The 27,572-nt window shown below is 52.8% G+C and overlaps 1 protein-coding gene across 1 annotated transcript in view; it reads right to left on the reverse strand.

Annotated features, from left to right (window-relative positions):
• The window catches only part of DYNC1H1 (dynein cytoplasmic 1 heavy chain 1), a 67,520-nt gene that overhangs the window by 13,996 nt on the left and 25,952 nt on the right, over nt 1-27,572 (reverse strand). The window contains exons 16-52 of the mRNA XM_067027727.1: nt 26,973-27,212; nt 24,972-25,127; nt 24,728-24,841; nt 24,382-24,492; nt 24,094-24,303; nt 23,781-23,927; nt 23,261-23,427; nt 22,985-23,158; nt 22,113-22,278; nt 21,842-22,030; nt 21,557-21,748; nt 20,588-20,870; nt 19,670-19,770; nt 18,924-19,083; nt 17,687-17,930; nt 17,324-17,507; nt 16,843-17,055; nt 15,845-16,083; nt 15,506-15,662; nt 13,647-13,874; nt 12,923-13,153; nt 12,635-12,775; nt 12,217-12,450; nt 11,923-12,129; nt 11,712-11,833; nt 11,077-11,242; nt 9,243-9,406; nt 6,706-6,835; nt 5,132-5,265; nt 4,579-4,693; nt 4,321-4,482; nt 4,025-4,239; nt 3,736-3,940; nt 2,243-2,416; nt 2,014-2,133; nt 1,647-1,767; nt 200-395 (exon numbers count right to left, since the gene is read on the reverse strand). Of these exons, the coding sequence (XP_066883828.1) occupies nt 200-395; nt 1,647-1,767; nt 2,014-2,133; nt 2,243-2,416; nt 3,736-3,940; nt 4,025-4,239; nt 4,321-4,482; nt 4,579-4,693; nt 5,132-5,265; nt 6,706-6,835; nt 9,243-9,406; nt 11,077-11,242; nt 11,712-11,833; nt 11,923-12,129; nt 12,217-12,450; nt 12,635-12,775; nt 12,923-13,153; nt 13,647-13,874; nt 15,506-15,662; nt 15,845-16,083; nt 16,843-17,055; nt 17,324-17,507; nt 17,687-17,930; nt 18,924-19,083; nt 19,670-19,770; nt 20,588-20,870; nt 21,557-21,748; nt 21,842-22,030; nt 22,113-22,278; nt 22,985-23,158; nt 23,261-23,427; nt 23,781-23,927; nt 24,094-24,303; nt 24,382-24,492; nt 24,728-24,841; nt 24,972-25,127; nt 26,973-27,212 (6,512 nt within the window). The remainder of the gene's footprint in view (nt 1-199; nt 396-1,646; nt 1,768-2,013; nt 2,134-2,242; nt 2,417-3,735; nt 3,941-4,024; nt 4,240-4,320; nt 4,483-4,578; nt 4,694-5,131; nt 5,266-6,705; nt 6,836-9,242; nt 9,407-11,076; nt 11,243-11,711; nt 11,834-11,922; nt 12,130-12,216; nt 12,451-12,634; nt 12,776-12,922; nt 13,154-13,646; nt 13,875-15,505; nt 15,663-15,844; nt 16,084-16,842; nt 17,056-17,323; nt 17,508-17,686; nt 17,931-18,923; nt 19,084-19,669; nt 19,771-20,587; nt 20,871-21,556; nt 21,749-21,841; nt 22,031-22,112; nt 22,279-22,984; nt 23,159-23,260; nt 23,428-23,780; nt 23,928-24,093; nt 24,304-24,381; nt 24,493-24,727; nt 24,842-24,971; nt 25,128-26,972; nt 27,213-27,572) is intronic.

Consider the following 27,572-nt stretch of genomic DNA (forward strand, 5'->3'; position numbering starts at 1 on the left):
GGTAAAGGGCTCAGGGAACTACTGTCAGGAACGGGGAGAGGAAACCTGACTAGTTTGAGTGGAAATGGCCTGCAAAGGCGTTTGTGCAACTGATGAGCCGACGTTACCGTCTGTGTACGCTAAGCCAGAGGCGCGAGGCCCCAAGCCAGCACGAGGACCGCGAGCCACCACAACGGTCTCCCCCGCCGGTGCCGCCCACCTGATCTCCTCGGCTGAGAAGTTCACAATGGTGGGGATGAAGTTCTCCCTCATGATGATGGAGCGAATCTGCTTCCAGTCCGTCGTGCTCTCCCCCAGCAGCAGGCAGATAGACTCGAGCGCCAGCTTCACGGCGGCAGGCGGGTTGGCCATGGACCGCACCTCCACCAGGTGCTGCTTCTTTATGGACTTCACAGCTGGGCGTGGCGGGAGCGCAAGAGGGTGGGGTGGGAAGGACACGGTGAGAAGGGGACCAGAGCACAGCCAGACACTTTGACTCTCACCAGAAAAGGGATAAGTGTGCAGAAGACCCAAGTGAATGTGGGATGTTCTGTCTTAAAACCCTCTGGAATAGCTGAAGTGGCCAAAAGAACGACAGAGATCTTACTGTACTAAGCCTAAATCGCAACACTCTGTAAAAAGGATAAAGGATAAAAGGATAGCATCTTTAAAAATGTCTCACAAGTCCTCATTAATTCCTTTACCTCTATAAAGATTTAAGTATTTTTTAAAAAAAGCAAAATTGTTCATTTATTTTATTGGTTTTTTTTGTTTGTTTTTGCGGTACGCGGGCCTCTCACTGTTGTGGCCTCTCCCGTTGCGGAGCACAGGCTCCGGACGCGCAGGCTCAGCGGCCACGGCTCACGGGCCCAGCCGCTCCGCGGCACGTGGGATCTTCCCGGACAGGGGCACGAACCCGTGTCCCCTGCATCGGCAGGCGGACTCTCGGCCACTGCGCCACCAGGGAAGGCCCAAAGCACTTTTTTAAACTAATTCTTCGGAAGGTGAGAGCTAAATTAAATTCTCATCTAAGTACAACTCTCAATGAAAATCTATGGTGCATTTTAATTCCTCTTGTGGTGTAATGTGAAAAGTTATTTGAAGTAAGTTAAAGGCCGATGGGCAGGAAGGGGCCCAGGGTTAAGGCCACGCCTAGGTACCAGGCAGTCTGCAGACCAAGACGGGATGCCGGGTCACTGCGCTCCTCCTGCAGCATTTCCCCGGTACGTGGGGTGGAAAAGGAAGGACGGGGGAGTGCTACAGATAATTAAATTAGCCATTGCTGGCCATGACCAGGACACTCTAATAATTATAAATAAGAGCAACACTGCCTACTTTACGATATTTCTGGATGAAATTCAAGCCAGAGATTTGCAAATAGCATAGTTATGAAATTATCACCAGATTTTTAAAAATGTACTGACAAAAAGCTTATTTTGTCAATTTTCTCTTATGAAAAGGGTTTCACGATGGTGAAAACAAACTAGCTTTACGGAAACTTTGCTTTAAGAGATGAAGACAGTCTCACGTATTTAGAAAAGGCTTCAGGGACTTATCAATGACGCTTTTGGAAACGTACATAACCAGGACCTCTGGGGGAAGGCCATGCTGCCCCCTGATCTGTCCACCCTCGCCAGAGAGCCAGACCTGTGACAGCGTGCACACACCATTCTGGGCCTCGATGACAGCTGGCTCCACCTTGTCAAGGTCTTCCTTGACGCTCATCTGTTTGTCTGCGATGACCTCCTGCTGCTTATGCAGCTGTTCCTGAATTTCTTGGCTCATGACCTAGAGAGGAAGGACGGCTCAGCTCTGGGGTAAGCACCGGTTAATTTGCTGAGCCCTAAAATGGCACTCCTCATGCCGCCCGGGACAGACAGACAGACAGGCAGGCGCACACACCCACCCGGCCCCCACCACAGACCCATTCAACCCTAAAAACCCATCTCACGCTAAACTCCCTCCTCCCTCCTGAGAGACGGAGAATGCCCGGCCCACGCAGGCCACGGTTCTTCCCAAAACACAAAGAAGCACCTTTTTCTTCTCGGCTTCTTGCTGGTCCTTCACCATCTTTTTCAGCTTGTCGTTGGCCGCTGCATTCTTCACCTCCAGCTCTTGGCTCTTTATCCTGAGGTCCCGACGCAGCTCTTCTACCTGAGGAACACAAACCCCGTCAGGGAAATGGAAGACACGCAGCAACCACCTTCAAGTTAAGAGGCCCCCCAGCCCCACCCCAGAAAGCGCGGCTCGGGCCGCGGCACACCTGGTCCACCGTCTCTTTGATCTTCCTCAGCCCGACGTTCAGGTGCATCTGCTGCTCCTCCAGCTCACTCCGCTTCTCGTGGAACAGGTCGGCGTAGTGATTGATGAAGTCTAGGTAGTGGCGAGGTGTGATGGCCATGGTTCTGCCTCCTCGCTTCGCGAGCCGAGCATTAGCCTTTTGGAAAAAAAGTCAAATCTCTTTGCTCTTCGGGACGTTCGTCCTCCGCGATTTAACCTCAGAAGATAACTGTTGTGCTGGTGGGGCGCGACGGCGCGGCCCAGCCCCCGGGAGTCGCAACACTCGCGACGGAGTCTAGCTCCGGCTCCCACGGGACTGCAAGGGGCCCTCACACCTCTGAGCTTCTCCTCCAACTTCTAGGGGTGGGGCAGGGCCAACAGGACACCCACAGGCTCAGAGTGGTCTTCACAGAGCCTTCCAGAGGGGAGCAGACTGGACTCTTCTAACAAAAAGAGTCTAAAGGAGGGGTAGCAAACCACAGCCAGCCCGTCAAACCCTGCAGCGCAGCCTCTGCAGGCGGAGCGTCAGCCCCACGGCCGTGCCTGCTCGTGGCAACGCTGCTCTCGCGCCACAGCGGCAGAGCTGGGTAGCCGTGCCGGGGCCCAGTTGGCACCTGGCCCTTTGCAGAGAGAGTGTGTGACCCCTGCTCTGGGGGAAGAACACAGGCCTGGCCAGAGAGGCAGCGAGAGAAGCAAATGGAATCATTGTGGGCAGGGAAAGGGCCAGACGGCTCTGGAACACACAGCTGGGCGACAGGCGGGGTGAGACGTCATTGACAGAGGTAGGAAAAAAGGTGAGAAACAGGCATCTCTTTTGTGGGTGATGGTACAGTGTCAAATCTAAAGCACCTGGGGGTCTACTTTTACATCGGTTTAGCTTTACGTTAGTACGGCAGTTAGTTTTGCTTTTTCCATGATCTCAAAACTGAACCCACGATGTAATTCTTTTCAGCCATAAAAGGAAACGAAACTGAGTTATTTGTAGTGAGGTGGATGGACCTAGAGACTGTCATACAGAGTGAGGTAAGTCAGAAAGACAAAAACAAATACCGTATCCTAACACATATATATGGAATCTAAAAAAAAAATGGTTCTGAAGAACCTAGGGGCAGGACAGAAATAAAGACGCAGACGTAGAGAATGGACTCGAGGACACGGGGAGGGGGAAGGGTAAGCTGGGATGAAGTGAGAGAGTGGCATGGACTTATATATACACTACCAAACGTAAAAGAGATAGCGAGTGGGAAGCAGCCGCATAGCACAGGGAGATCAGCTCGGTGCTCTGTGACCACCTAGGGGGTGGGATAGGGAGGGTGGGAGGGAGACGCAAGAGGGAGGAGATATGGGGATAGATGTATATGTATAGCTGATTCACTTTGTTGTACAGCAGAAACTAACACACCACTGTAAAGCAATGATACTCCAATCAAGATGCTAAAAAAACAAAAGACAAATCCCCCCCAAAACTGAAGCCACCTGGTGAAGAGTCTGGTGCACGAACACACAGCTGTTTACGATGGCTTCCCGGTGGGACGGTGGCTGCGGCAGTCTGTCATACACGACCGGCATGTAATCAGGCACGATGTAATTCGGCTTCTCCAGGTCCATCTTACTAGTGAATTCTTTGCCGACCTGATACAGAGCTTCAGTGGACCAGTCCCCAAACCAGTTCAACACACACCTGAAAACGATACTCACACCTCAGAACAGCTCCTGAGAGCAGGGTCTGCTCCTCGGAAAGCAGAGCCGAGTGGGACTGGCGTACCTGTTGAACAGAGCCGGGGAGGTGGCCGCGCGGTCCTTGAGCCCCTCTGAGGATGGGTTCATGGTGAAGACGACGTGGAGGTTGCGGATGACCTGGCTGGTGAACCACTTGTACAGCTCCTCGTGCGAGTCCAGCATCAAGCCCTCCTTCTGGGCCCCCTCCTTACACTGGGTCATCAGGGTGGCGTACTCGTCTCCTTCGAAGAGGCCGGGAACCTAGGAAACACAATGGCACCATGGCCGGCCGGTCCTCGGAACCCGGCGCCATGTGACACGATGCGGCGTGTCGCTGGTTACCTCTCCGTTGGCCAGAAGGGTATTCATCCGCTCCAGGAACCCAGAATCTAACACGTTGGATTCGTCCATTATAAAAGCTATCTTTTCGTTTTTACAGCCGGAACGTCTCAACACCGTGCGGAGATCTTCATCGAAGTCCTCCCCGGTGTACTTCCTGTGGACCTGCAGAAGCGGGGCGGGTCAGCTCCGCTCTCGCTCAGGGAGCTGCTGCCACGAGTGGGATCCGCCGTGGGGTTGAGAGGCCGTGGCCAGACCCACCTTAATCTGGTACACGCTCAAACCGTTCATCCAGGCCACGAAACGGGACAGGGTGGTTTTACCCGCTCCGCTGACCCCGATCAGAAGCAGGTGGCCTTGAGGCTGACGGAATATCCTGAAACATTATCAGAAGGAAGAAAGAGTTAGGCTTTTATGCTCCATTGCCCTTTTGACACTCAAGTCCTCAACCTTCTCAGGATTCGTCTACGACATTTAGACTGCGTTTTAACTTGAATTTGTACACTAATCATCCATACAGCAATTGTTATTTGCCAGGTCCGGGGAGGCGGCAAAGATCAAAAAGACATGGCGCCGCCCCCGGACACCCTGATGACTGGAGGGAGACAGGCCGGTTCTAGCAGGAGGGTGAAGGGAGGGCTGTATTCGCGGCCGGTGGGACACTCGGCTCAGCAGAGCTGGACTAAGAAGCGAGAGTCGCCTGGCAGAGGAAGGCCCGTCAGGAGGACAGCACGAGGCCCGGCCTGGCCCCCGCCCCCCATCAAATCGGGAGCAGCTCGGGTGAGTGGTGAGGCTGCAGCAACAAGAAGCCCACCGGTCAATCCTGAGCACGTGGTCCAACACCTCATTAAACAGGACCAGAGGAACATCAAGCTCTTCTTCATAGAAGACTTTCAGCCTGGCTTTGACATAATCTCTTAACTCTTCCTGGTCTACTGGGATGTAATCCTGTAGGAAAAAAGGTAAGATCCAATTACGAAGAAGAAATCATCTTAGTTCTCAAAGCAAAGTGGATTATATTGCCATATACCAAGAAACTGTCAAAAAACGAGACAAAAGCAGGTATTTATAACATAGGAACAAAAATATGAGTAAACCAGGATGAGACATGGAAAGACATGGAAAATCTTTACAGAGAAAATTGAACTTCTCTGAAAGACATCACAGAATATCTAAATAAATGAAGAGATACACCATGATCATGGAGAGAAAAACACACAACTAAAAATGTCAGTTCCACCCAACTGACACATAGATTCACGTAATCCCAGTCGAAATCTCAGTGGTGGATGGTGGAAGTTGTTTTGGTGCAACTTGACAAGCCAATTCTAAATTTCATTTGGAAGGGGAAAAGCCCAAGAATGGAAAGGTGACCCATCCCTTTAAGAACCAGGTGTTCTGGATACGGACTGTCCTATCAGGTGGACTTCTAACTGTGATCAGGACCACGTGGTTTTAGCGCAGGAAGCAGCAAATGGACCGATGGACAAGACAGAGCTCCGTAACAGACTCACACGCACAGGGAGACCCACGTGACAGTGCGACACTGCAGAGTCCCAGTGCTGGGACCGTGGACGTGCACAGAAGAAGAACTGCAAATGAACCCACCGCTCACCCCACACACTAACTCAATTCAGGTGGATTAAGGGTTTAAACGATATTCCATTACGAATGTTTGTTCTTCAAAAGACACTATAAAGAGAGTGAAAAGACAAGCCACTGGGAGAAGATGTTGCCCATAAATGAAACAGGATTAGTACCTAGAGTCTAGAAATAGGAAATTCTAGAAACGCTGAGCAAACCGCTCTTGTTCTTCTTGCTTCTGTGCCTTTGCTTCTGTCGGGCCCTGTGCCTGCCACGCCCTTGCCGACACTCAGATGAAGGCCTTTGAACACTTGCCTAAGCCCCTATGTCAGGGTCAGCTCTCCCAAGATGGAGCCATCCACCCTATGAGACTGAGCTCCTAAAGGAAGGCTGTCCTCATTCCTAAATCAGCATCGCCTACCGGAGGCAATGCACATCAAGACTGTCACTTCCTGCGATGTCGGCTCTTTTTCAGAGAAGATGGCAGCTCACGGCTATTCTGGAAACGTCACTCAGTTTAGCATCCTAGGATACGAAACGTTTTCACCCAAGTTACCCCTGATTGCCCTGATTTCACTGAAGCCCCGTCTCCTGCTGGTGGGACCCACAGCTCTTGGAGCGGCCGCGGTCCTGGGATTCTCTGCCCTAAATCATCAACGGCTGTAAATACGTGGCCCATCAAGCCTCTAGCCGCAGCTTCCTTTATAGTGTGCTTCAAGGCAAAGACGTTTCCGACGAGAAGGTAATTCTAACTAGAAGCACAGGAGCAAAGAAAGTATTCCTAACGTGATGTAGACGCGCTACCTTTGACAACCAGTTGCTGTACAGGATGGGCCGGCTCATCGCCTTCTCCTTGTCTATGTTGGGGAAATGCTTCAGAGCAACCATATCAATATTTTCGTCGGTCCAACGCCTCTCCTCATCTTCTACGAGTCTGTCGGAAGACAAGACAGAGGCCGTGGTGAGAAAACACCTGGTTTTGTGGGTGCTGTGGGCTGGCATTAGTCTTCTACCAGAAATTTTCATTTCCTACAAATGGAAGAACCTAAGACTTTGAACTCGAGACGACTTAAGTAATCTGAAACATAGATATTAAATACGAAAATCTTAAAAAAAAAAAACAAAAAAACTCCTCTAAGAATGTTTAATTACATTGCTTTACAAAATGAAAACTTCATTTTAATTTCTAAACTTGCTTAATATAAATGTTTTAAGTATCAAGGGGCATTATGGGAACAGAAATAGAGAACTACAAGGTGTACAGTTCTGGAAACACAAGGCTTACAGAGAAAACCACAGAGCAAGCAGGTGAGACTCTAACTGTCCCTATAGGTGTGGGAGGTACCTTTTGAGCAGCTGAAACCATGATAACTTAGGCTACCAGATGAAGGTCCAATGAGCATGTCACGTATTTACTGTAGCCAACCGGAATTTAGAAGCACAACAGCTATTGAGAAATTTCAATCTAAACAAAATTATCTCTCTGGTACATTAACAAATGTAAAAATGATACTGTAGCCCAATTATTTTTTTTTAATTAAGGAAGGGAGAATGAAGGTAGCTCACATAACATAAAAAGGACCGCCTTTTAAAGTGACAGAGCCCCAGTACGAGAGAGAAAAGCTGAGCTGCCAGGGCTTGTGTGCCCCAGCTCTGCCTTGGTTAGCTCATCTCTCTCCCCGCTCTCTGCAGGGCAGCTCTGTGGGGAATGAGAACTCCAAGGAGGCTGGCGTGGAACCCAGTCATCTACAACAACGCAATAGTCCAAGACTCCTCGAAAGCATGGGTGAGGAAAGCTGCCTGAAGGCAAGAATAACTGATCCAGATGTGTAACTGCCAAAGGCTTAAGTATTTCTTAGTCTGGAGGGAACCGTCTGCCTTGGGTTCTGCCAGGGGAGTAACTATTAACCAATTCCTATGACTACCCACACCTGAGGCCATGAGTGGTCAGAGGAGCTTGTCCTGCTGGGACCGTGTCCTCCACAGATGGGCCACCTCGGGCAACCTCACACTCCCCCTGGGACCGAGGGGACCTGCCCTGCCGTTAAGTTCCTGCCCTCCTGCGCCTACTCTGCAGCCCCTCTTGCTCTGTTCCGAGTAGCCTGTTCACAGGCAGAACATCTCCCCAAACAGTTTGCAACAGGAAATCGTGGTGCTGCACTAAATAGTAAATCAGTTAAGATCTGTTGTCTGTTAGAAGATTAGAGTTAAAGCAACACAAGTCTAACTTTCTCCCACTAATCAAAAATGAGCCTAAAAGGCTATGAAGGATTGCAGTGCCAAAATACATAAAATTAACAATGTAAGAAAAATCAATAAAAATGACAGAGCAGGAACTAGGAAGACTAAGAATTTACTATAAAACAAAGATCGTACAGAACTATAAATAAAGAATACAAGAAAAAGATTCTGATTTAAAAAGGTCAATAGGGACGTCCCTGGTGGCGCAGTGGTTAAGAATCCGCCTGCCAATGCAGGGGACGCGGGTTCGAGCCCCGGTCTGGGAAGATCCCACGTGCCGTGGAGCAACTAAGCCCCTGTGCCTAGAGTCCGTGAGCCACAACTACTTAGCCCTCATGCCTACAGCCCTTGCTCTGCAACAAGAGAAGCCACCACAGTGAGAAGCCCACTCATCCCAACGAAGTGTAGTACCCTGCTCTCCCAGACTAGAGAAAGCCTGCGCGCAGCAACGAAGACCCAACGCAGCCAAAAATAAATGAATAATAATTTTAAAAAAAAAGGTCAATAACTTTTAAGATGCCTTGAGAGAGAAAACGACTCAACTTTTTACTGAGACTTACGATGGTTCAAACCACAAAACCTTCCACAATCCAAGCTGACCACTACAGGCAAGTCTCTCCCTTCAGTACTGGTCACTTAACTAGAAAAAGTCAAAACGTACAAGACTTCAAGTAAGTGGCCAACAGGTACAAAGAGAAAACTAAAGTCCCAGAGATACAGCTGCAAATCCTCCGACGAGAGCAAAGACTGAGGGTGAGGAAAGGGTGGTGGTTACGGAACTGCACCCCAGGCTGCTGTTAGAAGGCACTGAAATTCACCTGTGACCTCTGTGCCCTGACCTTGTGTGGGGCCCACCCGACAGTGAAAGAGGTGAGTTAAGTGTCTTGCTGAGGTCACCGGTAACCAGCAGGGCCGCTGGGGTCGCGTGCGTGGGGGCGGGGCCGAGATCAACTCCCAGACGCGAGGCCGCCCTCGCCACCTCCCTCCTGCCCATCAGCAGCTCAGCCGGCCTCAGGGCGGGTCCTCGTGAAGCCCCTAACCCGGGGGGTTGGAAGGGCCGACACAGGGGAGCGTGGAGCTACCCGCAGCCTTGGCTTTACCTGTCCTGGAAGAGACGGAGGGCTTCATGTGCCCAAATCCGAATGAGGCCTTCCACAGGCAGAGTCTCCAGGGGTCTCAGTGCCTCGAAGATACCTCGCACCCACCGGGTCATCTCACGGGGTGAGTAGATATAGTGGGGCTGTGTGTCCTGAGTGAACCTCTCCTGCAGGGATCGAAAAGAGGCAAGTTACATGTAAATGTCCTAAGACATAAAAAGAACTTAAACAGTCAAATGCAGTATAACATTTCTATATTAAGGATAAAGACTCTGGACCCTGGAATATTTGAGGATGAGCTGGTAAGTAATGTCGGGACTACTGTTCAGAACAAAGCGAGATCCAAGTTGCTCACTTTACGTTGCAATCAATTATATTCAAAGATTTATATGTAAAAAAAACAAAAAAAATTCCTCAAAATATTTTTAAAAACGTAATTCCTAAGTTGAGGGAAAGCTTTTCTAAGCATTATTTCAAAAGCGGAAACAATTAAAGAAAAAAGTCTACATTGAATAACATTAAAAATGCTCTAGGAGGGCTTCCCTGGTGGCGCAGTGATTGAGAATCCGCCTGCCGATGCAGGGGACACGGGTTCGTGCCCCGGTCCGGGAAGATCCCACGTGCCGCGGAGCGGCTGGGCCTGTGAGCTGTGGCCGCTGAGCCTGTGCGTCTGGAGCCTGTGCTCCGCAACGGGAGAGGCCACAACAGTGAGGCCTGCATACTGCAAAAAAAAAAAAAAAAAAAAAAAAAAAAAAAAAAAAAAAAAATGCTCTAGGAAAAAAACTGCAATCATACAAAATTTAAATCATTTGCGATATGTGACAAGCGAACGCTCATAAAGGCCTCTAAGATGGCTGTCTCAGTGGAAAGTCGGCAGTTCTCTTGCACGGGCCCTTGTCAGAGGCTAACAAAGAAACGCAAGCCAAAACCGTGAGAGCCACTTCTGCTCACCCAGTGGGCAAAGATTTTTTTTTTTTTGGCCACGCCCCACAGCATGTGGAACCTTAGCTCCTCAACCAGGGATCAAACCCGCGCCCCCTGCATTGGAGGGGTGGGGTCTTAATCACCGGACTGCCAGGGAAGTCCCCGTGGGCAAAGACCTTTTCAATAAATATTTTTTCAAGTCTGAAAGAGGCATTGTGGTGGAACTGTGACCGGTCCAGCCCCCTGACAGGTTTGGCCACATGCAGTCACCACCAACACCGCAGAAGAACAAGTACAGGCAGGCACGTGTGGGTGCTGTTAAAACAGAAGTGTCAGACTTACTCGAACATGGACTTGAGGATATGGGGAGGGGGAAGGGTGGGCTGTGACGAAGTGAGAGAGTGGCAGGGACATATATACACTATCAAATGTAAATTAGATAGCTAGTGGGAAGCTGCCGCACAGCACAAGGAGATCACCTCTGTGCTTTGTGACCACCTAGAGGGGTGGGATAGGGAGGGTGGGAGAGAGGGTGATGCAAGAGGGAAGAGATATGGGAACATATGTATATGTATAACTGATTCACTTTGTTGTAAAGGAAAAACTAACACACTATTGTAAAACAATTATACTCCAATAAAGATGTTTAAAAAAAAAAACCAAAAAACAGAAGTGTCCACATCCTTTTAGAAACGGCACAGCACGGTCTCGGTTTCACGAGACGTGCACGTCTGTACACGTGCCAGACGAGGACGGCAAGAACAAGCAAGAGGATGTTCGCGGTTGTAGCACCAGCTGGAAGCATGATCTGTCGAGACCCTGGAGCAAGTCTCCCGGCTCGGCCAGAGCTCCAAGTGCAGCTCAGTCTCTCCGCAGAGCCCTTCGGTCGCGACGGGGCAAAGACGCCGCGCACCTGGGACATGGTGTAGAATTCCACCATTGCCGCGGTGAGCGGCTCGGCGTACGTGCGCAGGGACGGGATGAGGCGCAGCATGGCGCGGTTGAAGGTGCCGTAGATCTGCGTCAGGGAGGCGGGTCCCGGGTAATCCACATACACCACAGGCACGTGACGCAGGAACCTGCACAAAGAGAGCCCGGCTCAGCCTCGGATGGGGTGAGGAGCAGCGTGCCTGAGAGGGCGGCTTCCCTGTCCCGGGCCGACCGGAGGGCTTCCTGACCCGCCCCGACGGCTTCACGCCACAGCGGACTGAGGTCTCACACACACTACTCTGGCCTGGGTCTGACACATAACTGTGGATGCAAAAAACCGGAAAAGAACCGAGCAAAGGTGGGCAAACGATTCAGGCTTATTTCAGCCTCGTCCTGGCCCTACAGGCAGGTCTGGGGCAGCTCGCTACTGCCCAGCAAGTCGTCACTTTCATTCTGAGTGTGTTCCCGGCACAGTGACGTAACCCCGGAGGAGCCCCGTGACGAGCAGTATTTTGTTACCTTTTTATAATTAAAACCACAGTTTCGTCATGCTACACTTAAAGCAAACCCGGAACTGGTGTGTGTGAGATCAGGGGAGTCTACGGGGCTGTGTGTTACCTGTGAGAGAGGGGCTTTCTTCCAGGATCGGTGGGCGGATTACAAGCCCCGACAAACTGGATCCTCTCCAGCTTCACCCAAGTTTGATCTGAGGTTCGGTAAAAGCCTCCGTGCTCCACCATCTGAGGGAAAGGGGGAGTGAGACACGTCAGGGGCAAATGTGAACAGGACACGTCGTGGAGGAGAGGGCACCTCGTGGACGTAAACACACCTGTCTGATGAAGGATATGACCCTCTGCGTCCCGTATTTATCCATGTCTGGCAGGTTGATTTCATCACAGAACAACACCAGCCACTTTCCAAGCTGAACGGGGGCCAGAACGACCCCGTTGGGTGTGCGTCTGTACTCGCAGTAGTGGTCAAAAGTCTTCAGCAGGAGCTCTGGAGTAGTAGCACTGGAGAAGTTAAGACCCACGACCTGGAGAAGGGAAGAAGCAAGTGAGGTGCTGGAAGGCCAGCCCCGTGCTCGAGCCCCCGGGTCCGCTGCCCACTCCAGCGTCTTTACCTCCATGTCGGGCAGGGCCCGGAGGGCACTGAAGAGCGTCATGGTCTTGCCAGACCCAGGAGGGCCGCACAAGACCAGCGGCTTGTGCTCGGCCAGCCAGGTGTACAAGAGGGCCTCGTGGCGGACGGTGTCCAGCGTTGGCACGACGACGTCAGGGGCGGCCACCTTGTGCGTCTCCACTTCAATCTGAGGCACCTTGGCCTGCCACGGCGACCATTCTCCGCTGATGGACACCTGCACACACGGGCGGGCGCCGGTCACCCTGGGACCCACGTACCTGCCCACCTACGAAGACTTGCTCACTTTCATGCAAGTCAGAACCTCCAAGTCAACCTGCATCCCTTGTGCCACAGAAAACTGAAAGGACAAAACCCTCCCACGAAAGAAAAGACGAGGTCCGGTCGAGGCGCGCGCTCACTTCGTAGTCGATGATGGGGATGCTGGGGGCGGCAGGCAGCGGCACCGTCGTGATCCGTCGGATGTACTCGCCCAGCTCTGCCCTCATCTTCAGCCGACTGTCTCCAGACAAGGACCAAAGGATGGCGTAAACCAGGTACCGCTGTTGGAGTAGGAGGAAGTGGGTCCCGTTTACGATGGAATTTCAACAGCAAAGGAAAGACCCTCACAGCGGTGCTACCCCGAAGCAGCGGTGCCGGAGGTGCTGCCGGCGCCTCCCCCAGCCCCTGGCCGCAGCCAGGCCCCCGACCTGCACGTAGCGCTCCAGCTGCTCCATCTGCATGGGGAAGTCGGGGTGGTTGGCGTTGTACTGGGCCACGTTGCGGCAGGCCTGGTGCAGCATGGAGAAGAGCGAGCCCAGGCAGCGCAGGCGCGTCAGGTCCATGATGTGCTCCAGCTTGAAGGCGTGCTCCAGGGCCTTGGTGACCAGGCCGTTGGACGTGAAGTACGGCTGCATGATCGTTGCTGCGTCCCTCTGGATCTGCGGGAGGGAGTGAATGATGCTGAGCTACCATCTCAAACAGCAGGGAGGCTTTCCTCTCCTCTAACCTAGCCCAGGAGAGGGTCACGCAACCGTGAAAAATAGTTTTATGGGTTGAAAAAATGAGGAGTGAAGCTTCAACGACCAACCCTTATTCCTTCCTATTGGTGATTCTCAAAAAAGAATCACGCTTCCTAGGAACCTTGGTCTTCACCATCGAAATGCAAAAGGTCCACCTTTCATCAATTTGCAGAGAAAACTGAAAGAATTCTTTCAATTCTCCATGCACGGCTACGCTTTTGCAGCTGCGACGGCACTGATTATGCAGACCTCCAGCAAGTGGCCGGCTGCAGCAGAGGAGCAGTGACCACCGCGAAAAGCACCCCGACTTCCAGATGCTCGGGGCGGGACGCCCGGCCTCGCTCTGCGCAGGGGCCCAGCACCCTCAGACGCCAGCGGGCTGCGCTCGGCGGGGCGGCGCTGGCCCGCGTACCTGCAGCATCGGGGAGGCGGCCTCCTCGCCCTCGTCCTCCTTGCCCTTGCGCCGGCGCTGGGCCTCGTCCTCCCCCTCGTCCAGGGGGATGCTGCGCAGCCTGGCCAGGAAGTTGTTGAAGATCATATCCGTGCTGAGCACGTCCTCGCTGAACCAGACCATGCCGCAGCGCGACACCGTGGCCAGGGTGGCGTACTTCAGGTCCTGCACCTCAAACATTATGCGCACCTTGAGAGAAGAGAACACTGAGCACAGTTAATGACAAGGGCTTGGGAGAGACCCGGATGCTAAAATTATTTTACCTATATGCCCCCTGAAAGAGCAATTTAAATCCAATCTTGCTGCACTTGGTTTAGAAGTAAAAATGTCTACAGTTTGCATCATCACAACATCCACCAACCTCTCTCCCTGAGAATCTGGGCAGGAAGAAACCTGTGTGTGGTGGGGGAGAGAGGAGAGGAGCTCTGGTGGGACGGGGCCGACAGCTCCCTGGCCAGCAGGGTCAGCAGCGAGGTGCTGAGGCCAGGTTCCCGGCCGCGAACGCGCCGGCAGGGTCTCCTCTCGCGCGTGGGGCTGTGCCGGCCTCGCCAGGTCCCAATGCTAGTCGCCAGTGGGGCCGAGACTCAAACAGCACCGTCTGATCCCGGAGCCTTAACCTCGCTGCTAACACGCCTCACAAGGAGATCGATCTTTCTGACAACAGTTAGAATCTACCGGGTAGTGAGCCGTAAGAAAAGAACCCAACAAGTCAAATCAAGACAGGAGTCTGCACACGTGCACATTCCCAGACCCGTGGCTTGGTTTCCGAAGCGGTGATAACCACCGATGCTGACCCTCTGTCACGACAAAGGCTCCTGGCCCGCCAGCGGCTCAGCTGTGCTACTGGGCTCCTCCTTTCCCTCCCACCCACCCCAGCCCGTCAGCCGATCCCAGGGGCACAAGCTTGAACTCACACCCACAGCTCAGCTACTTCTCAGCACCTCCACGGCTGTGCCTGGGGTGCCATGGCCTCCCAGCTCACCTAGCGGGCAAGCTGCAGTCCTCAGTGACCCCGGGCCTGACCTCACCTCGCCCGTTTCCCCTGGGGTCCCGCCCCAACTTCTCTCCGCATCGGCCAACTGCCCCGCTCTCCTCGCACACACCGGGCACAGCCAGACGCTCCTTCCGCCACCCGCCCCTCCACCTGGAACGCCCGGAAGCCACAGGAGCTGCTCTCCCTCGCGCCCTCAGCTTCCCCGGGGAGCCTCAGTGCCGCCCCTTCTCACAGCGCAAGCTCCGCCCCTCGGCACCGGCGGCTGCTCTCCTCCAGCTTACTTTCTCCGTAGCCCCATCACCACTTATCCTGTCTGTCTCCCACCTCAGACTGTGAGCCCCAGGAGGGCAGGGGTTTTGTCTATGTTGTTTACAGCTCCACCTTCAGCATCTGGAACAAGGCCCGGCACACGACGGAACTCCAGAGAAGCGGGGTCAAAGTATGAGTGCACACCCAGGCCAGGCCTGCCGCTGTCTACCGCTCTATCAGGTGGTGCGGTCAGGACCTGGATCAAGTGCTCAATCCCAAGGGATGACCCTGAAAGCGTCCATATCTAAGTCCCCTGTTCTGCCGTCTCCCAGAAATCCTAACTACGACCCCACCTTACGGAGCTGTGGGAAAGGCTGCCTGGGAATTACGGAGTATGCTTAATATTCAGCAAGCGGTGGAAAATTATGAGTGAACCCTCTGAACACATTTCTCACTGGCCACAGGAACGGAAAGAACCCGGTGCGGAGAGGCTCCGACACTGACTGCTACCCCCGAGGCTGGAGCCGCTCTCCTGGCCGCGCGGCAGGCAGGCAGGGCCGGGTACTTAGCCGCGTACGTTGGGCGGAAGGCTGAGGCGCTCTCCGTTGGGCAGGGTCAGCAGCTTGTTGTCATCCAGCACCGAGTTCAAGTTCTCCACCCACTCGGGATCCACGTCACCATCAAAGACGATCCACTGGCGCTTCTGCAGCTCGCCCCTCACGTTGTCTATGATCCTGGTGGGGGAGGGTTGTACAGCAGCGGGTGACTGAGGTTGAAAACGCTCAGCCCGTCACGGTTTCTAAAGTGACTTTAATTTGTCCCGAGCGTGGCAAGAACGACGAACGCTGTTACCACGAGGACAGGGTGCCCAGGTCCCAATTCCCCGGAGTGCAGACACCCACCCAAGTGCACTTACTTTCTCAGAACATGTGTGAACAGCCCGTCTGTCCACTCCCTGGTGTTGGGGTCCAGGGTCCCGTACAGGTGGTCTTTGCTGATGGCTTTAGGGTCGATGATGTGGGCCACGCCCTCCACGCCCTCGAGCCGCTCCAGAGCCTTCAGAAGGACGCGCCACGCCAGGCTCTTCCCGCTGCCTGAGGGCCCCACCATCATCAGGCCGTGGTTGATCTGCGTGATCTGATAGAGCTGGAGCACCTGAGGGCCAGACCCACCAGCACCGTAAGCACGCCAGAGAAAGAACACGGAAGGTTCCTCACCACTTCTCCCACCACCGAGCAGGAAACGTGTGCTGTGACTCTTTCAAGGCAAGTACTGGGACTTTCTAACCAGGGAGACCTTCAACCGGCCACAAGCACAGCAAATACAGAGGGTTCTTACTGAACTGTGGAGCTGTTTGACTGAGTCAGGAGACGCTCACCGAGCTGCCTCAGAAGAGACCCCTGAGATGCCCTGCCGGGAGGACACAGACCCGATGAACGAGCCGCCTGTCTAACCCGGGACCGCAGCTCAGGGTCAGCACGCGCACAGCTTGTGCACGTGACACGCTTTTTCTTAAGTGACTCTCACAGAGGAGAGAGAGGAAAGACGTCGATCCAGAATGTAAACTCTATTGATTAGCACATTTATGTTGTTAATCGTGGTACCGGAAAGTCTCGTAAGCAGACCTTTTACTGCCATAGACGTTTTTCATCATGACCCCCTTTTAGCCAGCCTTTTCAGAGAACAAACTATACCACATAATTGAAACTTTCAGTTAAGTTTCCCTATCACTACTCTCAAGTTAAGAAAAAAATCCTAACAGGACTTGGGGCAAATCTTCACAAGCCAGACGACACGCCTCGTGGACAAAGCCTGGTAAGACGTGGCTTCTCCCCCAAGTCCACGGCCGTCGTTACCGCTCGCGGCCACCTGCGGGGTCTGTGAGGCGCCAGCCAACACCACGATCCCAGCTACCTTTTCAACCCACATCCCGCCGACTTCTTCTCCGTCTCCGTATGTCAGGTACATCTCCTGGCACACTTTCTTGAGCTCCTCCCTCAGCGCTGTCATCTCGCCCCGGTGATACTGGACCCCGGGGAACACGTCCGACAAGAGGCTGAAAAGCAGCGGGATGTCTTCTGCCACCAGCTTTGGCACCATCGTCTCACAGACGCTCTGGATCAGGATCTGTGTGGGGAGAAGGGTATGAGCTCCGCGGGGGGGGCCGGCTCCACGTTTACTGCCCTGTCCCTGGAGGACCCACGGCACAGCTGTGCCGTGAACAAGCAGTGAGGTCCAGCGCCCGCCACCCCCCAGGACCCGTCAAATGCGGGTCCCCTCCGTTCACCCCAGGGCACGTGAGTCACAATGAGAGCCCTCAAGGCACGACTTCAGGGTGGCAAAGGGAAATGCAACCAGAGTCTGGGTCTGAGTGATTAAAGGGTGCCCCGCACACCTCTTGCTCAGGTAGATTTTCCGCAATTTCTCCTTCGTCGACCACCTCACCGCGCTCCTCCTTCTCCCTCTTGATCTTCTGAATCCGCTCCCGCTTCACGTTTCCTGCACTCACCAGCACGCTCTTCAAGGCTCGGAGACCAAAGTCATAGTGGCTTTGAGAAGAGAGCTGCTCATCACATAGTCTAAGATTAGAGAAAGGGTCTTCTTCAAAAACAGTACACTTGGAGCACCAAGAGCATCAAACATCAAGAAATAAGAGATGGATACGTGGGAGGCGGTGTCGTAATTACACAGGTAGACTTTACATGGCACACCTAACCCATGCTAGAAACACGGTTCGGAATAACTCTAAGTGACTCACTTGAAGAACGGGACGATCTTGTTGGCAAGGACCTCGGCGGTGCGGAAACCCTGCGAGTACAGCATGACCTGGGCGATGAGCTGCCGGTCGGGCTTGGTCATGGCCAAGCTCCGGAACAACTTCTTCAGGTTGTCCGGAAGGTTCGACCGGCCCGCGTAGCCGGGGTTCATGGTGATGAAGATGGCCATGTCCGGGCTCACCTTGACTTGTTTGTTCAGCAGCTCACAAGTAATGGGGGCAGAGGCTGAAAATCAGATGATGGTGTTAAGACTCGTGATAGTCAGAAAACCACTCCAAAAATCTCTCTAAAACTGCAGAGCAAGCACCCATCTCCCTGCTGGCCCAGGACTCCAGGGGAGCTGGAGGCTCTCACCAGACACGACGCCCACCGGCCCAGGCAGGCCCATCTTCACCCACCTCACCCCCACAAAAGCCGCCCGAATGTGTAACGGATCAAGTCACCAGAGGCAGGAAGCCCACTATTTGTGCATCACTGAGCGTCACAAGGTCAATGCAAGAATAGAAACGCAGCCCAGCGATAGTTGCAGAAATAAAAACCAATCCATGTTGTGACAAAACTGGCCGGCTGAGGTCATCAAAGGAAAACATAAAATAAACAGCCCCCCCCGCCCCCCATCCCCGGACTACTTAGGGGTCCGACTTCCTCCGCAGGAGAACACGGAGCACGGGGTACACAGGTAGCGACTGATTTGACGCTCCTTTTGTTTTATTTAGGAGGTCTGGTAAGATGAGTTACCGTTATTAGGGAAAAAAGGGAACTTTAAAAGGTAAACTCTCCAACACGGATGTATTTATTTACATCCTCCAGCTCACGAGCCCAGGCCGTGTGTGCAACAAGCCCCGGGCCTCCGAGCCGGCACTCCCGCCGTGAGGAGGGCTCCTCCCCGCCACGCTGGCAGGAGGCCTGGCTCTGTGCGATGCGGGGAGGAGGAGGGGGACGCGCGGGGCCCAGAGCGGCTCAAACGTGCGCTGTGCGCAGACGCCGGGGGAGGGAGCTCGGGGACTGCTACAGGGGAAGGCCTGGCGGCTCTGCGGGGCTGCTCTGGGACGAGGGGTGCAGCGCTACCCTGGGCCCTACGGCCTGTCTTCAGTCAGGATGCACTGCCCCGCCTGCAGCAGCGCGTCCTGGAGCTACATTAAATTCTCGTTTATTTCTAATCAAAGAGGCGGCCCCCTCTGCGCCCTCCAGGTAACGGCAAGGAGAAGCCGGTCTCACTCTTATCGTAGCTGGGGCTGGAGTGCTCGCGCAGCGCCTCCTGGATGCACTGCACCTGCTGGGACACGGCTGACAGCATGCGCTCCTCCAGGCGGTTGAACTCGTCAAAGCAGCCCCACGCGCCCACCTGGCAAAGCCCCACAAAGATCCGTCCCATCGCCTGAAACGAGAAGGGGAGGGAGCTAAAACCACAGCCGCGGTGCTGGCTGTACGGGGCTCCGATTCTGGCTTGGATGACTGGTCCCACCCTGGGCGAATCACATCTTGAAACCCTTGTCTGCTCATCTTTGAAATGGGAACAATATCGCCTTCCTCCCAGGGTGGGGGGGTGGGAGGGGCTGTGAAGGTGGAATCAGCTTCACACGTGAGGCAAGGAACCCAGCCCCACAGGTCAAGTGCCTCATAACCAGTGGTACAGATGTAACATATCATTTTTCCTCCTGTGCCAATAAAATCCCAATGACAAAGTTAACACGCTGTTTAAAAAGCCTTTCCCATAATATTTGTTTATTCCCAGACATAGACACCAAAAAGACATGTTACACTGAGGAGTTTGAAGAATTTGAAGACGTGAAGCCTAAGTCGGTGTCAAGCACGTGCTAGGAACCTCAAACAGCTCAAGTAACCCTGTCCCCAAAGGACCATGCTGTGCTGTAAGGCTAACAGCTCTGAGAGGTGCCGCCTGCCATTCCCCACCCAGCCCTCTCAGGCCCTTAACTCTAGGTGGTTCCCACAGAGCTTCTCACCTGGAAATCAAAGGTTTCATCACAGTTGAAAACTAAGACAAAGCGTCCAAGCTGATGGCCGAGAGCTTTGACAGACTCAGTCTTCCCAGTCCCAGCAGGCCCTATCATTTGAAGAAAAGGAATTGAGAACTCAAATAAGAACACTCCTTTAGTTTTAAGAACTGTAAAAAGCAATTCATTTTAAAAAACCAAAGTACAGGGGCTTCCCTGGTGGCGCAGTGGTTGAGAGTCTGCCTGCCAATGCAGGGGACACGGGTTCGGGCCCTGGTCTGGGGGGATCCCACATGCCGCGGAGCAACTAAGCCCGTGAGCCACGATTACTGAGTCTGCGCTCCACAACGGGAGAGGCCGTGACAGTGAGAGGCCTGCACACCGCGATGAAGAGTGGACCCCGCTCGCCGTGACTGGAGAAAGCCCTCGCACAGAAACGAAGACTCAACACAGCCAAAAATAAATAAACTAATTAAAAACAACAACAACAAAAAAACAAACAAACCCAAAGTACAATCATCCCTCGGTCTCCATGCAGACTGGTCCAGGACCCCTGTGTCTACCCAAATCCACGGACCCTCGAGTCCAATAGTTGGCCCTCCGTATCCACAGGTGCTGCATCCATGGATTCAACCAACCTCGGATGGAAACTTTAATCCATGGCTGATTCGATCTGAGGATGTGAAACCGGTGAACATGAAGGGCCGACTGCCTATCTATTAAAAAAACTCTGTGTCTAAGTGGACTCACACAGTTCAAACCAGTGTTGTTCAAGGGTCAAGTATAAATGTGCTCAGCGCCAATGGATTTAAAGTTTCAGGAGGTACCAGCCACGCAGTTCAGAAATGCATTTATATCGTTTGCTCGATCTCTGAAAAGCACGTTTCTTGTCTGACTCCACGTGTCCAGGTGTGGGGAGGGACTCACCGAAGGGGGACCCGCCCAACCTGGCCTCCAAGGCCTGTGTCATCGTCAGGTAGCAGCGGTCGGTGAGCGGGGTCTGCACCAGCTTGTCCTGGACACCCAGGTACTCAAAGCCATAGTTAAACTTGGCATTTGCCATTTGAATCGACAACTGCTGCAACACGTCAGTTTGCTTAGGGTCAAAGTAAAATCGCATTTGGCTGAGCCACTCAAAAGATTTGGCGTTGTCGATCTTGCTCTTGATCAAGGACCTGGTGACATCTCTCTGGTGAACCAACTCTGTAATCTGAAGAAAGAGTCACTTTAAAGAGTTTATCAGAAAGTACATTGCATGAACTAAAGTATGTAAACTAAAGTACGTAAGCGTATCCTCGGGGTGCGGGGGTTATTTAGTAGACTTTTAAATTGAGATTCTAGGTCCAGTTACAGTGTAAGCATTCACTTTTAAAAACAACACAAGTGTTGTTCACTTTTAAAAACAATAAAACTGTTATTCACACGATGGAATTACACAGAATCAAGAGCTGCAGGGAAAACAAAGAAGCAGACAAAAACTCTGCTAGTTGCAGCGAGCATACGCCGCGACGGGAGAAGAGCTGCCTCTCTCCTATCGGTCCGTCGGCCTGCCGCACGCGGGGGCGCAAAGTCCGGCAGCAGCACGCAACCCGGGCTCAGAGACTCGCCGGGCTGGTCTGCCAGGGGACACGTTCTTTGGGAAGGAGAGGACGAGAGTGGGAAAGACCCAGAGGGGCGAGTGTCACCCCTTTGTGTCAGGAGGTTGTGCGTGTTAACGCCTGTCCCCCAGGATTGCCTTTCTACAGTACCAGAGAGCCACGTACACACCCAGCGTGTGTCAATAGGCCACCCACTTGTTTTTCTCCCTGACACCTGTTAGGATCTTTTTCAAGCGTGAGTTCTTTCAACTGTCCGAGGCGAAGGCCCAGGAACCTGACTGGGAGGAAAGGGACTAACCAAGTGCTCCAGCTTGCGTCTGCGCAGCGGGGGCTGCTCCATGAGGACCGAGTCGGCCAGCACGTTGAGGGTGACCTCCACGTTGCTGAGCACGGAGTGCAGGGGGGCTGTGTCGCCGCTCCCGCCGATGCTCAGCGCCGTCTCCACGTTCTCAGACCAGGCAATCTGGGCTGACAGGACCACGAGCTGGGCCTGCGAGACATGGCACACGAGACCCAAAAGGATGGTTTTAAAGGTCAGCCAGTGCCCTCACCTTCGGACGGTCCCCCTTCTACTGGACAGTACCTGGTACTTGTCAATCCAGGTGATGTAGGTATTTGGGTCAATTGAAGTTGCTTTACCAAAAATCTCAACTTCTGTAACGGACTCAGCCAGGAGTTTGGCCAGTGTGACCCTCATCTCCTTCTCTACTCGGGTGAGCCACTCGTTGATCTTGGGATGTTCAGTAATTGACACGGGAGTTTTAAACATAACCTGAGATAAAGAAAACCTAAGAATTAAAGTGCGCTAGGATGGGAGTGAAGATGTCTAAGTTACAATCAATAAAGGTAACTACCTCCTCTCCTTCGCGGGACGAGACGCCCAGGACGACAGAGTTGTCTTCATTTAGGATGATGCTCGAAACACCAGCAAACATTTTCTTGAAATGTTTCTGTAACTTCGCCACATTCTTACTGTTTCCAATGATTTCAAGCAAATCTTCATCACCCACAAAATAAAACCTAAAATTAAAATAGCATTTAAGTTGCTAAAACATTACATATACACAAAGAAGGGGAATCAAGGCAAAACTTCAAATTGTATGGGAAAGGAAAGTGGATATGGATGGTGGTGGACCATCTCCAGTCAGATCACATCCAAATTTCTTCCAGCCCTCAGCAAAAGATATACACTCACCTAACAAGATCCTGAAGAGAAATTCAATGGATTTCATATAATTCACCTCACCTTATAAATTTTAAAAAAACCTGTTCTATTTATACTAAGTAAACTAGTCAATAGAAAGAAAAAAATGCCACTTAGAAAATAAAATACAACTTCCCTGGTGGTCCAGTGGTTAAGACTCCGTGCTTCCACCACAGGGGGCACGGGTTCGATCCCTGGTCAGGAAAGTTTCACACGCCACAGAGTGTGGCCAAAAAAAAAGAATCACAGCTAAATTTTTAAGAGATGCTAGCTGTCTGGGAGGGTGAATAATAGTTTAAATGAAGCTTAGTAAATGAACCCATGGTAGAAAATTAAGGAATATTTGTTATAATTAGGAATCAATGGATGAAGGAGACACGGTATTCACTAAATCGGTTATTGGTAACAGAACCCTTGACGTCAGAGTGACCGACACACAGGCCGGGGGGCGGGGAGGGAGGGGCAGGAAGGAGGCGCCAGAGCTGACCTCCCCTTCAGTCTCCATAAAAACCACCCTCTCACCTGGGGAAAGATGAGCGCTCTCTTTCCAGGTACTCTCCCAGGGCTTTCTGGATCTTTCCCAGCAGGTCTGCTAATCTCTCCAGAGACCTCTGTACCCCCTGGATGTTCAGAACATCCATGACCAGGGGAGACTTGGATACTTTTTTCATGAGAGCCAAGAATTCCGTGCTGATACTACAAATCAGATTAAAAGCGAGGTTAACGCCAGCCTTCATGCAAAGGGTGGTTACCAGCCAAGCCTACCCTTCAGCCCTCCGTCCCAGCTCGAGGCTGTACCTCTGGAACCGCTGGGTTTCCACTGGCAGCAGGTGTTTGATGTCCGCGCTGCCCGTGAAGATGCCCTCCAGGTAGACCCAGCGCCTCTGCACGTCGATCCACACGTCGAAGAGAGCCATGATCCGGTTCAGTTTGTCTTCCCAGCTCAGGGCATCCTCTTCAAACACCTAGCGGGTGGATGGAAGGCAGAGCTCAACTGCTAAACTCTCCACTCTCAGATACACCAGAACTTACCTCAACATGCAGATAAAGATCCTGTCAAGTTATGTGACTCACATTTTCTACCAGGCACCTGGTAACTGTGAGTCTGGCCATTTTTATTTTTAAATTATTTAAAAAAAAATCTATTTATTTTGGCCGCACAGCATGCTGGATCTTAGTTCCCCTACAGGGATCGAACCCGTGCCCCCTGCAGGGGAAGCGCGGAGCCTTAATCACTGGACCGCCAGGGAACGCCCTGACTGTAAGTCTGAAGGTGAAACAGTGGATGTGCGGGAGGGGCACCTCCCCCCAGCGGTACCTTATAATATGGAGAGAGCTTCATGGCGGACACGCTGTTGATGTGCTCTTTGACCTTGTTGAAGAGGTCATCCCAGCCTCGGATCAGGCGACACTTGTTCTGATAGTTAACCAAGTCTAATTCGTAAGTATTCCACACTTCTCTGATCTGAATTGAAACCGAAAGAGGCACGTCATCAATACGTGGGCGTTCGGAGCCACACAAGGGACCGAGTGTAATGGAGACAAAAGGGACCACATATGAGGCTCAAATCTACGTCAGTCTATGTCACAGACTGAAATAAGATACTGAATGCCCATCAGTTATTACTTACCTGCTTCAAAAATTCCTCCAAAGCCATCTCCCCCTGTGCTACAAGCAGCACATCCTTGACAACCGCTTCATTTTTCTGCAAGTCAACATCCCAGATCTGGCCGAGGGTCAGCTCAGAAACAACCCAGTTTACATGAAGCCGTTTCATCAGCTGTTTCCAGTGGCGATCTTTAAGTGCTTCAGATTTCAGTTCAATCACCAGCATGTTTATCTGTGGAGAGAGGGAGCCATGTTACCCGTGCAGCGTGTTGCTAGCGGACATCTGTGACCGCAGCTCTGAGTCACCGACCTTGAGGTAACCTTTCAGAAGCCTCTGGACAAACTCATAGGACGCGTACTGCCGTAATCGTGCGGGGAAGTTTTTCAGCTGGTTCAAGAGGCCATCTAAATTTTGCCGAAGCTGTCAAGAGAAACACAAGACGGTATTTAGTTTGCCAACATTCCTTTAAACGATGAAATATTTTTAAAATGTTTTTAGAAGGAATTCTACATTAATCTGGATGAATAACGTAAACGACCATTAAGTGACATTTTGTGAGCTCACAATACAGTTCCTTGCTTGCCAAGATTCTAAGCAAAGTCTACAACCTGCAATACGTGAAGGTACACGTAACATCGATTTTAACTGCATGTACCTTTCGAGGCTGTACCGAAACCCACGGTTGCTCCTTCATCTGGTCAATCTGCTCCCAGACCTTAGAAAGTTCTGACCAAACGCCTTTGAGGTCCTGTAGCTCCTCTAAGGCCACCTGCGATGAAGCACAGTAAAGCAGTTGAACTTGGAGGCAGAACCTCCCCAGGGTTCTTGAGACACTGCGGGCCAGAAGCAGCGTGAGCCCGAGGGGCCCGGCCCCGCCTGCCCGCTGGAGCGGTTCGTACCTGGACGCGCTCTTCGCTGCCACCGAGAAGTCCCGTGTCCGTCAACTCCAGCGCCTCCTTGGCCTTCGCACACTTCTCCCTGTCGTCCTTCAGCCTGCTGAACTTCCCTTCGTATATGGTGAGAGCCTGAAGCGCCTCCTCCGGGCGAAGATTGCCCTGAAGCAGTCACGGCCAGAGGATCAGAGCCGGGGCTCAGGACGAGCTCTGGCTCTGAAATGGTGGAGGGGGCCTGCTGGGCTTCTAGAATTTGTGATTCCTTGAACATGTCTACGTACGTAGACATTCAAAAGCTGTACACTGACGAGGCACATCCATTACTGGATGCACTTTCACTTGCAGACTTGACACAGGAAACGTGGAGCACCGCTCGACTCAGCCAGCCCCCCACTAAGCGCCGTGGAAGACGGAAGAGAAGAGTCAGGACAGACCGGGGCCTGGAGCAGAACACTCCTGACCGAGGGGACAGGGTGCCAGGGGCTGCCAGCCACGCCCTCCCCGAGGAGCAGAGCCGTCATATCAGTTACCCAGAGAAGTATGAAAAGGAAAGCACTGGGCGTCCCTGGTGGCGCAGTGGTTGAGAGTCCGCCTGCCGATGCAGGGGACGCGGGTTCGTGCCCCGGTCCGGGAAGATCCCACATGCCGCGGAGCGGCTGGGCCCGTGAGCCGTGGCCGCTGCGTCTGGAGCCTGTGCTCCGCGGCGGGAGAGGCCACAGCAGTGAGAGGCCCGCGTACCGCAAAAAAAAAAAAAAAAAAAAAAAAAAAAAGGAAAGCACTGTTCTCACTGGAGGAGACTCTACTTCATCCTTAACACTGTTTACACACTTCCTTTCCATTCTGATAACGTTTGAGAATGACTACAAAAAATATCAAAGTTTTCACTATAACAGATTACTAGCAAGATGAGGCAACAAAAGATATTCAAATTCAGGTGATCACACTCTTGTCTAGTGATCAGTACTCACTCCCCTGCACAGCCTGGAAGCACTGGTGTTAGCAAAAGCACAAGTCTGCTTGACACCGGGGCCCCTCAGCCAAAATGAAACACAAGGCAGGACCTTGGGCCCAGCAGCACAGACAGGGCTGAGGGCAGGACAGAGGCCAACCCAGTAGACGTGGGGCAGCCAAATCAGCCCCCAGGACTGGTGTGGAGAACCTACATCCTCAGTACAAAACCAGACTGACTTTCAGAGCATTTCAAGACCCTTCCCCTTCCATGCGTACGTGTATGTCTAAGTTTGAATTCCACCCAGTGAGCCAGGCAGGCCGTCACCTACGTGCCTGAGCCCCACACTGGCCGGCCCCCTGCCTGGACGCCCCCTCGGCCACGGCACGCTTGCCAGCCCCTCCCTCAGCCTCCACATGTCAACCCCCTGCAGAGCAGGAAAGCACCAACAGGCCTTTCCCGCGGCACGTATCGCCATCTGACTTAAAACACATGTTCTTCTTGCTCACCCTTTACCCTCCGTGCCCCAGTGGAGCGTAACCCCATGCGGGCAGGTCTCCTTTCTGGCCACTGCTGTACCTCTGCTGCCCAGAGTATAGTCGGGGCTCAATAAATGCTTGAATGAACCCAGAGACCAGGGTGTGGCAGGTCCCGGTACAGAAAGCCTTAACGACCGTGACAATGACGTCAGAGTTCAGGGCTGACCCCCACTGCACAGACCTAGCAGTGGCGGCAGCGGGATGCCTGGCCTGTGGCCTGTGTCCATGAGAAAGGAGACTCTCCCTTCTGACTATGCCTAAGTGAGAGGATAACTTACACACAGAAAAACGTTAGTCTTTAAGACAATTCCCTGACTTAAGTGAGTGCCATGAGGAGGTCTAAGTCGGCTTTCGTGTTTTCAGATCCACTACCTGCAAGTACTGCTCCTTTTAATTACAGGGAAAAGTCTTCATTCTGGAAAGCTAAGCCAGGGCAGGGCCTTTTAAGTGTGAAAGCAGAGACGCCAGGTCACCTGCTGCCGGCTCGGGAGAAGCTGCGGCGCCAGGGGCGAGACTCACCGTGACAGGCTTGGTCTTCTCCCAGTCGGTCAGCAGGTCGGTGGTGCGGCTCTCCACAGCCCGGTCCTCCTGGACGATCTTCATCTGCAGGTTCGCCACCTGCTGCTGGATGGCAGAGTCCTTCCGCCGCATGATGTCGTTGAAGGCCCCCCACTCTCCCTCGATGTTGTCAATGTAAAGCCAGGAAGGCGGGAACTGGAACCTCTGCTTCTCCAGCAAGCGCTGGCCGTTGCGGTAGAGCTTTGGGGGTTACAGAATAAACAGCACTTTCCTTCACAAGGGCAGCAGAGACTGCTGTCAGATTCCCACCAACGGGGAGGCGCCCCGCGGCTACGGAACATACGGGCTCCCCCACCGACGGCTCCTGGCTGCGCCGGGTGGCCCTGAGCAGGGCCTAAGCGTGCTAGAGCCGGGCGTCACACCCTCCTTCCAAATCATGAGAAGGGAATTCGGGTTTGAGGACTTGAAGGTCCACAGCTACCGCAAAGGATTTTAAAAGACAGGAGCCTATGGTTCTCAAACCCTGAGATGCCTAAGAATCACCAGTCCACCCTTACAAGCACGGCAGGGGCACGACAGAGACGCCCTGTAGACCCCCCC

Source organism: Kogia breviceps, chromosome 3 (genome assembly GCF_026419965.1).
Source record: "Kogia breviceps isolate mKogBre1 chromosome 3, mKogBre1 haplotype 1, whole genome shotgun sequence".
NCBI lineage: Eukaryota > Metazoa > Chordata > Mammalia > Artiodactyla > Physeteridae > Kogia > Kogia breviceps.